A 17,035-nucleotide genomic window follows, 5' to 3' on the forward strand; every position below is an offset into this window, starting at 1 on the left:
GTTGTTACTGTTTTGTTTTTCCTTATTCATGAAACTAGCAAATATTTATTGCGCACCTACAATATTATAGGCTCTATTCTGTATACTGTGCCATATATTGCATAATATATTCCATATTCTGGCGCAAAAGACTGACCTAGATTCCTGACCTCATGGCTCTGTCTCATTAGGGGAATCAGACCAGAAATAAACAGACCTACTTTCATATGCTGTGTCTCTTCAGAAAACTAAAGCAGGGTAGACACACGGAGAGTACCCATGTAGGTATGTTGTTTGCTGTCAGAGAGGGTGTAAATACACCTTGTTATTAACCTTGTTCCTTGTGTGGATCCTGTAGGTGCTTGTTGAATCTGCTATTATTTAAGCTTGAAGGCAGGCTGCTGCTGTTTTCTAACCTAATTTTAGAACCCAGGAAGGTTTTATTTTGTGTAGGTTTTGCTTGGTTTAAATGGGACCTTCTCTTACCCTTACTCCTTGGCTTTGGAGAGAATTATAAAATTCCCTGAAGGAACATCTGGGTCAACATTTTTTTGTACATGTACCCTCTAGTGCATGTTGCTCTGTGTCTGGCGTGTTTATTTCTCCCTAGTTGTTTTCAGCGGGGTGGGGGTGGGGTAGCCTCAGAGTTGGTGTAGGAAGTAGGAGGGAAGTGTAGGAAATGGGATGAGTAACGTAAGTTTTCTTGTTGGAGTAGACAGAGAGGGGGAGATTTTGTCCTTAAAGTTACTTTCAAGTGGTTAGCCTTGCTAACCGTCCATTGATTACCAAGTAAATACTCATCGGTTCTATAAACTCTGTAGTTCAAGTGTTCTCTGTTTTGGTGGGGAGAAGGACTGTCTGCCTGGAATTAGCATTTGTGTGAACTTCTGTCTTGTTGTATATTTTCAACGTGTTTGATATTTAGGTTTCACGCTTCTAGAAATGCGGGCCAAATAACGTAATAAACTCCCATAAGTTCCTCTTCTGACTTCACTCATTTTCAGCTAATGGGCAGGCCTCATCTATATCTCTCAACCATTCATGGAAGTATGAAACATGTACAGAAAAGCCGACAAACAGAGAGCACGTCCTCGCATATTAGACACCAACCTCAGGCATGTCATTTCATCCATAAATATTTGGCATAGATCCCCTAAGAGGAGTTTTTTGTTTTGTTTTGTTTTTTTTAAGGAAAACAATACCACTATCTTACTAGAAAGCAATTAAAAACATTTTTTAATGTTTATTTATTTATTTATTTATTATTATTTTTTTTTTAATTTTTTTTTTCAACGTTTATTTATTTTTGGGACAGAGAGACAGAGCATGAACGGGGGAGAGGCAGAGAGAGAAGGAGACACAGAATCGGAAACAGGCTCCAGGCTCCGAGCCATCAGCCCAGAGCCTGACGCGGGGCTCGAACTCACGGACCGCGAGATCATGACCTGACTGAAGTCGGACGCTTAACCGACTGCGCCACCCAGGCGCCCCAATGTTTATTTATTTTTGAGAGAGAGGGAGAGACAGAGTGTGAGCAGTGGAGGGGCAGAGAGAGAGGGAGACACAGAGAATTCGAAACAGGCTCCACGTTCTGAGCTGTCAGCACAGAGCCCGATGCGGGGCTCAGACTCACAAACTGTGAGATCATGACCTGAGCTGAAGTCAGATGTTCAGCTGAATGAGCCACCCAGGGACCCCTAGAAAATCATTTTTAACATTATAAAATAACCACTGAGTGTTGTGTTCAAATTTCTGATTGTCTTAGTTTATGTGACTCAGGAACCAAATAAAGCCTATATGTTGTTATTGGCTGATACGTTTTTATGATTCTTTCATAGCTAGGTTCCTTCTGCTATTGTCTCTCTCTTTTTTCCCCTATTTATTTATTTATTTATGTATTGAAGAAAGTGGGCAGTAGAGTTTCCCACAAATAAATTTTGTGAGTGCATCCCATGGATTGCTAACCTGTCTCGTCCTAGCTTCTGTATATTATTGGATTGGGGACTGGGTATTTAGTGAAATATTGCGAAAGGTTGTTTCAGGGTCTGGAAGCAAGTCCAACTTTCTTACCCAGATGGAAATTTCTTTATAATAACTTTACTGAATGTTATTCAGACTTTGCTTGAACTCTGTAGAGATAGGGAAGTCTCTTCTTTACACAAAAGCTATGAACGGATTGCTACAAGTTCAAAACTCTAGAGTGAAATGAGCTAGTTTTAATTTAAGGGCCATGTATTTAATTTTACAGTTGAGGAAACTGAGGCATGGGGTGGGGGGCTGAAAGTAAGTTGCCAGGTGTCACAGCTAGTCAGTGGTGCAGCTGGGATTTGAACCTAGGCAGACTCTGTGGTCTAATCTGTTATGCTTTTCTGCCTTCCTGTCAGTTATTCCCTGTTCTGCTCTAGCTTATTCAGCTTGAACATCATATTTGATTTTTACCAATTAACTTTGATTCCATTAAATTCCATCCAGGTGTTTTGGATATTGAGTCTACCATTGGGTATTGTTGTTGAAACAGCAGGGAGTGTACTTTGTTTTATAGTCTATTTCCCTGTCTGCATCTTGTCTAAGAGTAGTGTGAAAACTGAAATGTTTTAGAATGTCAGCTGCATTAAGACTGTGCGTCCTGAGTATCTCTTAGTACCTGAAGAGTACTGGGTCCATACGTAGAATTAGCTCAATAATACATGCTGAATGAATGAATGAAAAGAAAAGGTATCCACGGTAGTAGTAGCTGGTTGCTGTTCCCAACAACACAGTGTGTTTTTGTTGTTGTTTGCTTTTAAATAGCTAACCGTTTATAAATTCAAACAATACTTATGAAGTCATTCAGTAATAAAGGACCTTGAATGAACACAAGATTGTGAAGCTGGGGTTCTGAATAATGCTTGTAGTCATATCCTCTTGTTTCGGTATTTTTTTTAATTTTAAATTTATTTTTAACGTTTATTCATTTTTGAGAGAGCGCGAGCAGGGGAGGGGCACAGAGACAGGGAGACACGGAATCCGAAGCAGGGTCCGGGCTCTGAGCTGTCAGCACAGAGCCCGACGCGGAGCTTGAACCCCACGAACCGTGAGATCCTGACCTGAGCCGAAAGTCAGACACTTAACCAACTGAACAACCCAGGTGCCCCTGTTTCGGTATTTTGTTTCGGTTTACAGTAGCTAGGTAACAATAATTCACACAGAGATGCACTTGCAAACATTAACTTTTTGTGGGTTTTTTTTTTGTTTGTTTTTACACAGTGTATCCTGAAATCTCAGGATATTCTTTCATTAAGCCCCAAAGCTTGAAAGAGAAGCAGGAAATTTTTTATTTCAAAGTGTAACTGACAGATTTGACATCTAATCACATACCTATTCTTGATTATAACAGCCGGACAAAACCCCGCCCTGACTTACTGCACGTGTCGCACCTTGCTGCCCACAGTGGGTTCTCCGTCAGCGGCACAGGAGCACCAACTGGGAGGCAGTGTGTAGACTCTCTAGGTCACCCTCGACACCTGCGAGATCAGAATTGGAACTTTAAGAGTGCCTTGTGATTTAAAGGCACGTTAAGCCTTGAGAAGCGCTGTAACTTCAGCAGGTGCAGGGGGGTGGCCCTGGGGTTCTGTTGTGTCCGGCAGGCTCCCCACATAACGCTGTTGCCACCAGTCCCTGAACCACGCTTGGAGTAGCAAGGTGCCGCAACGCTTTATTGCAGAGAGAAAGTTACACTGTAACTTGCATTGACTCAAGCTGTGACAAGAACAGCTCCCAGCAGGTTGACCTGAATTAACTTGACAGTTATTGAGCACCGAGCAGGTATGCTGTAATGGTGTACTTATTCCCATGTGTGATTTTTTTTATGCATGTATGTGCCTACCTGGATTTTTAACAGTTCTGGAAAACTTCGTTCTTTCAAATCTTGACACATTTCAACAAGTTCAAATGTATGCATAGAGATGGCAGCAAAAGATAAGTGTCAGGTCTGAATTTTTCTGGGGCGTCTGTGTGGCTCAGTTAAGCCCTGACTTCGGCTCAGGTCCTGATCTCGTGGTTAGTGAGTTTGAGCCCCGCATCAGGCTCTGTGCTGACAGCTCAGAGCCTGGAGCCTGCTTCGGATTCTGTGTCTCCCTCTCTCTGTGCCCCACCCTGCTCGTGCTCTGTCTCTCTCTCTCTCTCTAAAAATAAACTAAACATTAAAAAAAATTTTTTTTAATGAATTTTTCAGGCAGCAGAGGCCAATGTGTTTGAGCGTTTGCATTTTCTGTTTTTCAAGATAGTTAAATTACATTTCGAAAGAGAAACAAAATATTCAGAACTCTGGAATCTCTCAGTTTGAAAAACCGTTCGTAAAGCAAAAAGACTGGACTTTTGTCACTAACATTGTTGGCTTTGGGCCCAAACACTTAACCTTTCTGGGTCTCTTTTTCTTCATCAATAAATTAAAGTTTTTTGGCTAATGGTTTCTTCCTTCTGATGAGTTGTTTTTTTTTTTTAAGTTTGTATTAAATTCATACAGTGTATTTAAATAACGTACAGTGTAGTATTAGTTTCAGGCGTTACAATACAGTGATTCAGCATGTCTGTATCACAAGTGCCCTCCTTAATCCCCATCACTTATTTCCCCCCTACCACCGCCAGTAACCCATCAGTTTGTTCTCTGTAGTTAAGAGCCGGTTTCTTGGTTTGCCTCTCTCTCTCTTTTCCCCCCCTTTGCTCATTTGTTTCTTAAATTCCACATAGGATGTGTGAAATCGGATGGTAATGTCTTTCTCTGATTTACTTCACTTAGCATAGTACTCTTTAGCTCTGATGGGTTCTTAACTTCTGTGCTTCTGTGATGTATTAAGGTTGTCCAGAGACCCAGTGAAACTAATGGTGTGAATTCCCATTCAAGTCCAAAGGCCTGAAAACCATAAGAGCCAGTGTTGTACGTCCCTGTCCAAGGGCAGAAGGCTAACGTTTTAGTTCAACAGTCAGCCAGAGGAGGATTCAGTCTTCCTCCGACCTCGGTCCCGTTCATGCCCTTAATGTGTTGGATGATGTGCGCCCACTTTGGAGAGGCCGTCTGTTTTACTCAGCTGAAAATTAAAATGCAGAAACATCCTCACAGATACCCCAGAAATAAGTTTAACGGATATCTGGGCATCCTGTGGCTCAGTTAAGTTGACTCGTAAAATTAATCATCACGTGTGTCTTACTGGGCAGCCTGATTACAGCTTTATATCTTCATTTAAGTCTGATTCCTTGATTAGAGGGTTGGTGTAGCACAGCATTTTAGAGCCAGGGATTGTAACCAGCAGACAAGGATGTGTCCTTGAGCGGGTAACAACAGAGACGTGAGGATCTGTGAAATGGAGGTGATATTGGTGCTTATCCATAGTTGGTTTTGAGGATTTGGTGACGGTGATATGTGTAGAGCACTACTGTATATTGGTCAGTGTGTGTACCTGTTGCTTGATGAGGAAAACAGGTTGGAGAAGAAAAGTAATTTGTTGACGTTTATATTCTGTTAATTATAGCCTTGGATCTAGAAACAGATCTTCTGATTCTCATTACTGTATCCGCTCCATTCTTTGGGCTATACTTGCTGAAATGCCCCCCTTTGAACTTAAACAACCTTCTTGAGCAAATTCTTTTAAATTGTATTTGATCAAAATAGCTCCCCCCGGCCATAGTGCTTTATGTGTCTGTTTTCGTAGAATGATTTATGATGATCCCAAACAGAGTAGTTTTTGCCTGTACAGTTGATTGTATCTGTATACTGGGAATCATTTTTTTGAGTTTTTTTTAACATTTGCTTTTCTAAAGAGAAATAATGTGTGTGGTGTGTGTGTGTGTGTGTGTGTGTAAATTGAGTTATGTATCAACTATTCTCTCTTTACAGTTTTGAATTTCTGACTGATATGAATTGGCTACTTTGTCCTATTGTTTCCATTCATTTTCAGTTTGCAAATCATTTTAATTTTCTAAAATGTTTTTTATCTGTGTTTGAGACAGAGAGAGCACGCAAGCACGTGGGGGAGAAGGGGGAGGGACAGAGGATCCCAAAGCAGGCTCTGTGCGACAGCAGCGAGCCCAATGCATGGCTCGAACTCACGGACCGAGGAATTCATGACCTGAGCCCAAGCAGACGCTTAACTGATGAGCCACCCAGACGCCCCTTGCAATCACTTTTGTTCAAAATTAAGACCAGCCAATTTCTCTCATCGTTTATTTTTCCTAATCAGATGTGAAGTTGGTCATAAGGTTTGTCTGTGAGCAACTTCAGCTTGACAGCTTGGTTTTATAAGTGTTTTAATATGTTCACTTTGATTTCAGTTTTTAATTTTAACTTTTTAAAACCTTATCTTCTTGCAGTTGTAAACAATCCTCGAACAGGAAACCTTGGTGCGCTAATTAAGGTCTTCCTTTCTAGAACCAAAGAACTAAAACTTTCGGCAGAATGTCAGAAGTAAGCTGGCTGATTAAATCGTTCTCTTTATATTTAGCAATATGAGTATTTTTCATTTTTTGGTGGAAATGGATTATGGTCTTTTTGAAAGCTATAAAGGAATTCTCATTATTAAAAAGTAAAAGAGAGGTTATAATTTACTGTCCAAGTCATTGTGGTGAGGTTATGAATTCTGGAATCTGTTTGATTTCAGCATTTCAGACAATCTTCAGAAATACATTCCTTAAGAAGGTTAATAGCAATGTAATTATTATTAAAAAAGATAGTTTCCCCCCCCCCATTATTATTGCTGTTCATACCTAGTTTAAATTATGACTAAGTTTGAGTATTTCATTCCACATCTGTTTCCTTTCTTCCTTTCCTAGTAGATGAAAGAAAGTTCTGATTAGATATTATAATTTTATTTTTATTTGAATTCCAGTATAGCTAATGTAGATATTAAAATTTATATTTGATGCCTTGGAAGGTTAATCTTTGATGCCCTCAAGCATTTTTTAAAACCAGTTTTGCTTCCAAACAAATTATATTGAATCTAATTTAAATTTTTCTTGTTGAGTTCTGCTTACTAATACAAATAGTGACTATTGTCCTAGGCTGCTGGCAGTGCCCCATTTAAAATTTTGGTCGTGTGTTTGCATATAATGTCTTTATGTTACTATATTTAAAAAAAAATTTTTTTTCGCTTTTCTTTGCCCTGCCCACGTGTGGGACAAGTACGAAGTTAAGAACAAAGAGCAGCCATACCTAACGAAAATATTTTTGTTAGGTTGACTCACTAAGTAAAATGTACAGCATGAAACATGAAGTGGATTGGCATAGAGTGATATCACTAGCCATGAAAAGATAGGGACGCTGTGTTTATATTACAAACGGAATGGGCAAAACGACCGAGAAATCATGAACTGCATGGTGCCCGTGCTCCTGATGAGGTGCTGATTCCCGTGTGGTTTGGTCTTTCCTTTCTAGCCACATCTTCATTTGGCAGACACACAACGCTTTGTTTATTATTGCTGTCTGCTGAAAGTGTTCATCTGTGAGATGTCAGAGGAGGAATTGCAACTTCATTTCACGTACGAAGAAAAATCTCCTGGCACTTACAGTAAGTATGGCCTTTGAAGATGTTCCAGGGAGAGCACGTGTAACACGGAAGGATGAAACCTGAGGAATCAAAGCATAGTGTTGAAAATTCTCTCTGTCTTCCCTTTTCATTTTTAAACGACCTGGCACGCTGTCACTCCCTTTTCTCGTATATTTAAATGAGCCAGAGCTCTCAACGTTCTTTTTTTTTTCCTTTTTCTTTTGAAATAAGGAAGCCGGTAGCAGCAAAGCTTTTACTTACTTTGACTCTGACGCATATGGAAAGTAAAATTAAAAACCACAAATACACCTTTCAGAAAACAGGGTTGTCAACTTAAGTATCATTACTAGGGGAATACATTATTAAAGGAGACAACCAATCAGAAGTACGGATTTTAGACATATTGAAGGTTACTTTCATAGGACGCAGCAGTCTTTGGCTCTTTGGGTCTACTTGATCAGAAATAACATTTAAGGGCAGTTTTATGATGCCGAAATGTGCGGTCTTTTTCTGAAGACACAGCAAAATGTTGCCGTTTTCTCTTGATATTGCTGGGTTTTTGTGTTACTTTTTTTTTTTTGGGGGGGGCAGTAGTTAGGAGGGCCTGTAGTTTTCAAGATGGTGTTTATGTCTTAGCATGAAAACTTACAGCCTGGAAAGTAGAAGGGCGGAAAGGGATTGTTATGTGAAATACAGGGAGTATAGGATTTTGTATCTACCCTTCCCGCTGACTTCTCTCTGAGGTTTGCAAAGGCAGTGTTGCTCCTGGTTCTGGGTTCATTTTTCTTTCTTTAAGAGAGAGAGAGAGGTGCAAGTGAGTGAGGGGCAGAGAGAGAGAGAGAAGTGGGGCTCACCCAAAGTGGGGCTTATGTTTACCTGAAGCGCGGCTCGAGCTCACCTGATATGGGACTCGAACTCATGAACTGTGAGCTCATGACCTGAGCCAAAGTCAGATGCTTATCCTGGACTCATTTTTCAAAATATGTCTCTAGGGGTGCCTGGGTGGCTTATTTGGTTAAGCGTCCAACTCTTGATTTCAGCTCAGGTCATGAGCTCACGGGTTTGTGCATTTGAGCCCTGCATGCAGCTCTGCGCTGACAGCCCGGAGGGAGCCGGCTTGGGATTCTCTCTCCCTCTCTCTCTGGACTGCCTCTCTCCCCCACCCCTGTGTGTGTGTGCGCGCGTGTGTGTGCGTGTGTGTGTGCGTGTGTGTGCGTGTGTGCGCGCTCTCTCTCTCTCAAAATAATTAAACAAACTTAAAAAACCATGTCTCTGTTCTCATTAGACTTATTGTCTACCTAGGGTTTTTTTTTTTTTTTTAATGTTTATTTATTTATTTATTTTGAGAGAGACAGCACAAGTTGGGGAGGGGCAGAAATGGAGAGAGAGAATCCCAGGCGGGCTCTCTGCTGAGAGTGGGGCTCGAACTCATCAACTAGGAGATCATGACCTGAGTTGAAATCAGGAGTCAGACACTCAACTGACTGAACCACCCAGGCGCCCCCTACCTAGAGTTTTATATGTTGATTATGAGTTTTAAGAGAGAAATATGTTCAGTTTACTACTGTGATAATCTGTATTTGTTAAACATACATGGATGTTTAAACAGAGCTTTTAATCAGAATTCTGTCTGGCGTGTGTTAATTTTGTTAATGCTAGGCTTCGTTTTTGTGGTACCGAAAGTGCCAAAGCAGCCCTAGTCGGGGAGGTGCAAACCTTTCCACCAAAGGGGTAGCAGCAGGAATGGAGTGCATGTTTGCTTCATGGGGCCTGAGAGCTAAGCCAGCCAAGAACCTACAAACCCAACACTTTGTTTTGCTTTATGTCAAAACAATTATGCATATATTGTACTTTATTTACTTAAAAAATTTAAAAAAAAATTTAATGTTTTATTTATTTTTGAGAGAGAGAGAGAGAGAAAGAGCGAGAGAGAGAGATAGAGTGCAAGCAGGGAAAGGGCAGAGAGAGAGGGAGACCCAGAATCCGAAGCAGGCTCCAGACTCTGAGCTGTCATTACAGAGCCCGATGCGGGGCTCAAACTCATGAACCACAAGATCATAACCTGAGCCGAAGTCAGACACTTAACCAACTGAGCCACTCAGGCACCCCTTGACATTTCTACTTGTCAGTGGTCTAAGTCGTTTTTACATTTTCTATCAATGTCTTTTTACAGTTTATAAAAGTAATAAAATTAAGTGATTGCATACATACTGTTAAATGGTAAAAAAAAAAAAAAAAGACTTCATTATGCGGTACCTAAAAACATCCATTTATCAGCTTGTATGTGCATATCCGCATTAGGTATGCGGAAGGCTGCAGGTGTAGATAGTATGCAGTTTGGTTGTTTGAAGGTTGAATTGACGGAAGTACAGGACCGTCTACAAACAACTAAGCGCAGTCAGCTGTGGGATTTTAGGATGGTCGGGTTACCACACCCTACAGGATTTTTCTTCCAATTCCTTGTCAAACTGCTGCGGCGAGATGGATGTTGCTGGCATGTTCAGGGAAGCCTTCTTTCTGAGGCTAATGTGACTGTCAGTAAGCTCCCAGTTTGTAACAGAAATTTGTGAGGATGTCCTCGGTGAACATGTCCCCACAGGCTGTGGATGATGCGGTAATTGTTTGCTGCGGAGAATTTGTATCCTCTTGTACCTATAACTCTTGGTGCTCTTCCCTGCCTTTGAGAATAGTCAGAGGGGACAAAGCTAGCCCTAGGGGAAACCAGGAAGCGCGACAAAACGGTTTCTGTTTCCCCTTTGCCTTCTGTGTGAGTTCTGTTCCTCCTAGTGTCCTGTGGTTCTCGGTATCATCTTCCATTACCTCCGATACTTAATTTACATTTTGCATCTCCTAAATCCGATATTTGAAGTCCTGAGGGGTTTGCATGTATAATTTGTTTTTGCAAACACTTTGTTTCCTTATGTATTTGAGGATGTTGGTTGTGAGCTTTTGCTGGTTGGATCTTAATCTGAGGCCCCAAATCAGGGAGGGATTTGCATTTGCTGCTGGAGGGATCTAGGGCTGCATCACCCGAGGCCATTAAGCCTCCTCCAGAGGTTCTGGGCCTAATGTGACATCTCAGGTTCAGCTTCCCAGTGGCAACCTGGTGTAGCGGCCTTGTACCATCGTTCATCATCAGGGTCACCCTACCCTTAGAGTTTGTTTACTGCCCAGTGTTTTACTCTGGATTCAAGCCAGTTTGTTCGCCTGTGGTTGTGCTTTTTGGTTATGGTGCAAGGGTCCTTAGAGAGTTCCTTTACTTTCTGGAAGCCCATCAATGCACTAAAAAGAGTTATTTTAGCCAAGAACTACTTGTTTTGTATAGGAGGCCTCTTTGGAGTAACTACTCCACTAATATTGCCCCCAGTGGAAGGCAATTATAGTTTATTTACAAACATTTTTACATTTTTTTTTAAATGGGGACGAACTGGGGTGCCTGGGTGGCTCAGTCAGTTAAATGTCCGACTTTGGCTCAAGTCATGATCTCACAGTCCATGAGTTCGAGTCCCGCGTCAGACTCTGCACTGACAGCTCAGAGCCTGGAGCCTGTTTCGAATTCTATGTCTTCCTCTCTCTCTGCCCCTCTCCCACTCATGCTCTGTCTCTTTCTCTCTCTCTGTCTCTCTCTCAAAAATAAATAAACATTAAAAAATTAAAAAAAAATAAATGAGGGAAGAAGCTTTGAAGATTGAGAGACTGAAGAGAGAAGAAAAAAAAAGAGGGGGGGAACGAGCTGAAACGAAAGCCCAGGGAAGTGGGGGACGCTAGGATCGAGAGCACAGAGCGGGGTGCTTTGAAGGAGCATACCATGTGTGCCTGTGAGCAGGTGGTGGTGTGGGTGGGCGTTGAGGGGATGAAGGACATGGGTCATGTGCCAAGAGCTGGGGACAGCAGAATGTGGAGCGTGGTGGTCAGTTATGGCTGTGCAGAGAGTAGGTAGAAAAGACACTGGAGCTTGTCGGGTCCATGCAAAGGTTCACTTAACCACGTTTCCTTGGCATAAACTAGTTCAATAAAATTTATTCTAAAAAATCATACTGCCCTCAAGCATAGTGGATTGAAACTACATGTTTATCTTTGCGTTCTTCTGAAGCCCCAATAAAACATCAGTAAAAGCACTGTTAGAAAGTCATGATTTCTTATAAAGAGGAGGCAGGGGGAACACAGTGTTAACGTTTCGCAAGTTGGAAAGTGGAGTAATGGTGAACTCAACTGATCGGTGAAAGCCGAAGAAGGCTACATGCCTTCAGGTTTGGAGAACTCCAGGAAACAGCCAGTTCTTGCCATAGAACCCTGGAAAGGCTGAGGAGTTGGAACTGTCTCCGAAGCAGACACCCAGGAGGAGTGATGGAAAGAAACAGTGGGTCGCCCAGCTCCTCTCCCCAGCTCTGCGCAGTCAGGAGACCACCCAAGACCCCCCCTCCTTTGGGCCACCTGGGGAGCTCAGTCGGTTAAGTGTCCAACTCTTAGTTCAGGTCTTGATCTCAGGGTCATAATAAGTTCAAGCCTCACATTGGCCTCTGTGCTGGGCAGGAAGCCTATTTAAAAAGAAAAAAAAAAAAACACTAGAATCTCTTCTCCAAGAGGCTGAACCAAGATACGGGGGCTCCCTGGCCCAGTGGAGGGGTGGTCTACTGAGAACAGGGCTAAGAGCAAACGCTACAAATGGAGAAGTGAGGCATCTTGACTTGGCTTCCAGGAATGTGGGCACTGGGGTTGTACCCATTATCTCGAAGGTTGATGCATACTCTTCTGGAGAAAATGAACCCAAAACAGGGAAAAGACGTGGAGATGCTTGTTTGGGTGTCCCTCAATGGAACAGCTCTGGAAGCTCCCCCTGGAGGCAGGCTGTGCCTGTGCACGCAGAAGTTCTATTAACATTGGCTTCCTTCTGGCAAGCAAATGGGGAACCAAGGGTCCTGAGCAGTTGAAAAAAACTTCCAACTTGTGAGAGACCAAAGCAAGGAAAAGACGATCAAGGATAGAATATTGGTGGAAATTAAAAAAATAATCCATAATCATACCTCTCTAACGTAACTACTCTCCTTTTCATTCTCCTCTGGCTGAAAACCTTTTTGAGACTCTTTGGAAGTACCTTCAGAATCCATGATGAATTCATTTAACTAAATGCAGTAAAGGTAAATCTCCCTTCTTTGAAACTAGTTTTGAATTTTTTCAGATGGCTGAGGTGCTTTGGCTCCCATGGCAGCAGGATTTCACTGTTCTCTTCTCTTTGCTTGAGCTACCCTCTAGGGCCTGGAGCAGGCTGTAGCTCAAGAGGTAAACCTGAAATTGTGTAGTGGGTAGGGGAGTGTTTCTGTCTGGTTTATTTTTGTCTTAGTATAAAACTTAACAGTTTAATTTCATTAGTTGAGTAATGTAAAAAGCAAGTAAAACAGTTGCTGGAAAAAGAACTCAAGAAAGCATGGATTTATTATTTGAAATATTTAGCATATAAGATTTGTAATCTGTCTTTGCAGAAAAATAAAAGTGCTTCTAGGACCTCCTGAATTGTTCTTGGCCTTACATTAGGCAATACTGTTTTGTGATATTTCTTTTTTCTCTCTTTCTTTTCTGTTATCAGTGGAATAGAATCATTAAACTTTACTAATAGGTTGCTTTCTGATTTCAAACTATATCACAAAGCTGTAGTGATCGAAACAGTGTGGTATTGGCATTAAAGCAGATACAGATCAATGGAACAGAATAGAGAGCCCAAAAATAAACCCACGCATATGTGGTCACTTAATTCGTGACAAAGGTGCCAGAAATATACAATAGAGAAAGGACAGTCTCTTCAGTAAATAGTGATGGGAAAGTTGGACAGACACGTGCAAAAGAATGAAACTGGCAATCCCTATAAAAACACCACCAGCATTCTTCACAGAGCTAGAACAAACAATCCTAAAATTTGTATGGAGCCAGAAAAGAAGAGCCAAAGTAATCTTGAAAAAGAAAACTGATGCTGGAGGCATCACAATCCCGGACTTCAAGCTGTATGACAAAGCTGTAATCATCAAGACAGTATGGAAATGGCACAAAAGCAGACACTCAGATCAATGGGACAGAATAGAGAACCCAGAAATGGACCCACAAACGTATGGCCAACTAATACTTGACGAAGCAAGACACAGTATCCAGTGGAATAAATAAAGACAGTCTCTTCAGCAAGTGGTGCTGGGAAAACTGGACAGTGACATGCAGAAAAATGAACCTGGACCACTTTCTTACACCTTACACAAAAACAAACTCAAAATGGATGAAAGACCTAAGACAGGAAGCCATCAAAATCCTCGAGGAGAATGCAGGCAGAAACCTCTTTGACCTCAGCTGCAACAACTTCTTATTCAACACGTCTCTGGAAGAAAGGGAAACAAAAGCAAAAATGAATTATTGGGACCTCATCAAAATGAAAAGCTTCTGCATGCAAAGGAAATAATCAGCAAAACTAAGAGGCAGCCAAAGGAATGGGAGAAGATATTTGCAAACGACACATCAGATAAAGGGTTAGCATCCAAAATCTATAAAGAACTTATCAAACTCAACACCCAAAAAACAAATAATCCGGTGAAGAAATGGGCAAAAGACATGAATAGACACTTCTCCAAAGAAAACATCCAGATGGCCAAACAACACATGAAAAAATGCTCCACATCACTCATCATCCGGGTAATATAAATTAAAACCACCATGAGATACCACCTCACACCTGCCAGAATGGCTAACATGAACAACTCAGGCAATGACAGATGTTGGCCAGGATGCGGAAAAGGGGGATCTCTTTTGCACTGCTGGTGGGGATGCAAACTGGTGCAGCTATTCTGGAAAACAGTCTGGAGTTTCCTCAAAAAATTAAAAATAGAACTACCCTACGACCCAGCAGTTGCACTACTAGGTGTTTATCCAAGGGATACAGATGTGCTGTTTTGAAGGGGCACATGCACCCCAATGTTTATAGCAGCGCTATTGACAATAGCCAAAGTATGGAAAGAGCCCGTATGTCCATCGATGGATGAATGGACAAAGATGTGGTATGTATACACACACACACACACACACACACACACACACACACACACAATGGAATATTACTCGGCCATCAAAAAGAATGAAATCTTGCCATTTGCAACTATGTGGATGGAACTAGAGGGTATTAGTCTACATGAAATTAGAGAAAGACAAATATCATATGACTTCACTCATATGAAGACTTTAGGATACAAAACAGATGAACATAAGGCAAGGGAAGCAAAAATAATATAAAAACAGGGAGGGGGACAAAACATAAGAGATTCTTAAATATAGAGAACAAACAAGAGGTTTGCTGGAGGGGTTGTAGGAGGGGGGATAGGCTAAAGGTAAGGGTCATTAATCTATTCCTGAAAAAAATATTGTTGCACTCTATGCTAACTAACTTTGATGTAAACTTAAAAAATAAATAAAATAAATAAATAGAATGAAACTGAACCCCTATCTCATACTAAACACAAAAATTAATTCAAAGTGGATTAAAGGCTTGAATGTAGGACCTGAAACCATAGAACTCCTAGAAGAAAATATAGGTGGTAAGCCCCTTGATATAGGTCTTAGAGATGACTTTTTTGAATCTGACCCCAAAAGTGAAAATAAACAGGTGGGACCACATCAAACTAACCAGTTTCTACCCAGCAAAGGAAACCATCAAGAAAATGAAAAAGCAACTTACTGAATGGGAGAAGTTACTTGCAAGTCATACATCTGATAAGGGGCTAATATCCAAAATATAAAAGGACTCAGCGCCTGGCTGGCTCAGTTGGTGGAACATAGACTCTTGATCTCAGGGTCATGAGTTCAAGCCCAAGTTGGGCATAAAGCTTACTTAACAACAACAACAAAAAAGCCTAAGGATTCAACAGTTTTTGACCTCTTTTCGGGTTATTGCAGTGCATGGCACCACAAGCTGCAAAGCCTCCCGTAACACCCTGTTACGAGGCAGTGCGGGAAGTCCTGCTCGGGAACCAGCGTGGGTCCTGGAAGTTTTGGGAGATGGTCGAGCTGCATATCACCTTGAATATCTGTGGCTCTCAGAAGGACAAATGCTTCTTGGGCACCATTGGGCTTAAGTCCACTCCCTGCCTGAAGTTCTCTGTATGTGTTTGGGGGACCAGCAACGCTTGATGAGGCCAAGGCTGTGGATATTCCCCACATGGACATTGATGTGCTGAAGAACTCAACAGGAATAAAAAACTAGGCAAGAAGCTGGCCAAGAAGTATGATGCCTTTTGGCTTCATAATCTTTGATCCAGCAGATCCTGTGAATCCTGGGCCCAGGACTTAATAAGGCTGGCAAGTTCCCTTCCTTGTTGACCCACAGTGAGAACATGGTGGCCAGAATGGATGAAGTGAAGTCCACGATCAAATTCCAGATGAAGAAGGTGCTGTGTCTGGCATGAACGTTATAGATGATAAGCTTGCATACAACAGCTGTCAGTTTCCTGGTGTCATTGCTCAAGAACAATTGGCAGAAATTCTGGGCTTTCTACTTCAGGAGTGCCATGGGGCCCCAACATCTGTACTAAGGCACAGCTTAATCAACCATAGTACTATTATAAATATAAATATATATATACACATATATGTACATATATACACACTATATATAATATATACACACATATGTATTATGTATTATATAGTACAACTCAATAGGGAAAATAATCATTACAAATGGGCAGACGATCTGAATAGACATTTTACCGAAGAAGACAGATGGCAAAGAGGTACATGAAAAGATGCTCAACATCACTAATTATCTGGGAGATGCAAATCAAAACCTCGGTGAGATACCACCTCACACCTGTTGGAATGCCTCTGGTCAAAAAAGGCTAGAAATAGCAGTGTTGGCAAGAATGTGGAGAAAAGGTGAGCCCTTGTGTACTGTTGGTGGGAATGCAGCACACTGTTGGTGTAACCACTATGGAAAACAGTATGGAGATTACTCAAAAAAATTAAAAACAGAACTACCGTATGACCCAGCAGTTCCATTTCTGGGTATTTGAAAAAAAGGAAAACACTAATTAAAAAAAATGTATGTACCTGCATGTTCATTTCAGCATTATTTGCATTACCCAAGATATGGAAATAACCTACGTGTCCATTGATGGATGAGTGGACAAAGATGATGTAGTATATATACACAATGGGATTTTATTCAGCTATAAAAAACGAAATCCTGTCATTTACCGACAATGTGGATGAGCCTTGAGGGCATTAGGCTATGTGAAATAAGTCAGAGGCAAATACCATATGATCTCTCTTATATGTGGAAGCTAAAAAATATTATACATATATCAGGCTCATAGATGGAAAGAACAGATTGGGGGATCGGGGGTGGTAGAAGTAGGTACATTTACTTATTTTTTTAGTATAAATTGAATGCAAAAAAATAACAAAAGTAGAATTTAAGAGGATAGAACTTTCAATTGGCCTAGAATCTAAGTATGTATTATGCAGTACAATACCTTGTCGCATGTATATTCTAGTTAGTGGTTACTCACTAA

At 41.2% G+C, this 17,035-nt stretch overlaps 1 protein-coding gene and 1 pseudogene across 1 annotated transcript in view; both read left to right on the forward strand.

Moving 5' to 3' along the window:
• DYM (dymeclin) overlaps positions 1–17,035 on the forward strand; it is a 350,411-nt gene that overhangs the window by 56,958 nt on the left and 276,418 nt on the right. The window contains 3 exon segments of the mRNA XM_030335687.1: positions 6,325–6,418; positions 7,385–7,422; positions 7,425–7,517. Of these exon segments, the coding sequence (XP_030191547.1) occupies positions 6,325–6,418; positions 7,385–7,422; positions 7,425–7,517 (225 nt within the window).
• Positions 15,302–16,427, forward strand: LOC115527915 (annotated as a pseudogene).

This window comes from Lynx canadensis, chromosome D3 (genome assembly GCF_007474595.2).
Source record: "Lynx canadensis isolate LIC74 chromosome D3, mLynCan4.pri.v2, whole genome shotgun sequence".
Taxonomy (NCBI): domain Eukaryota; kingdom Metazoa; phylum Chordata; class Mammalia; order Carnivora; family Felidae; genus Lynx; species Lynx canadensis.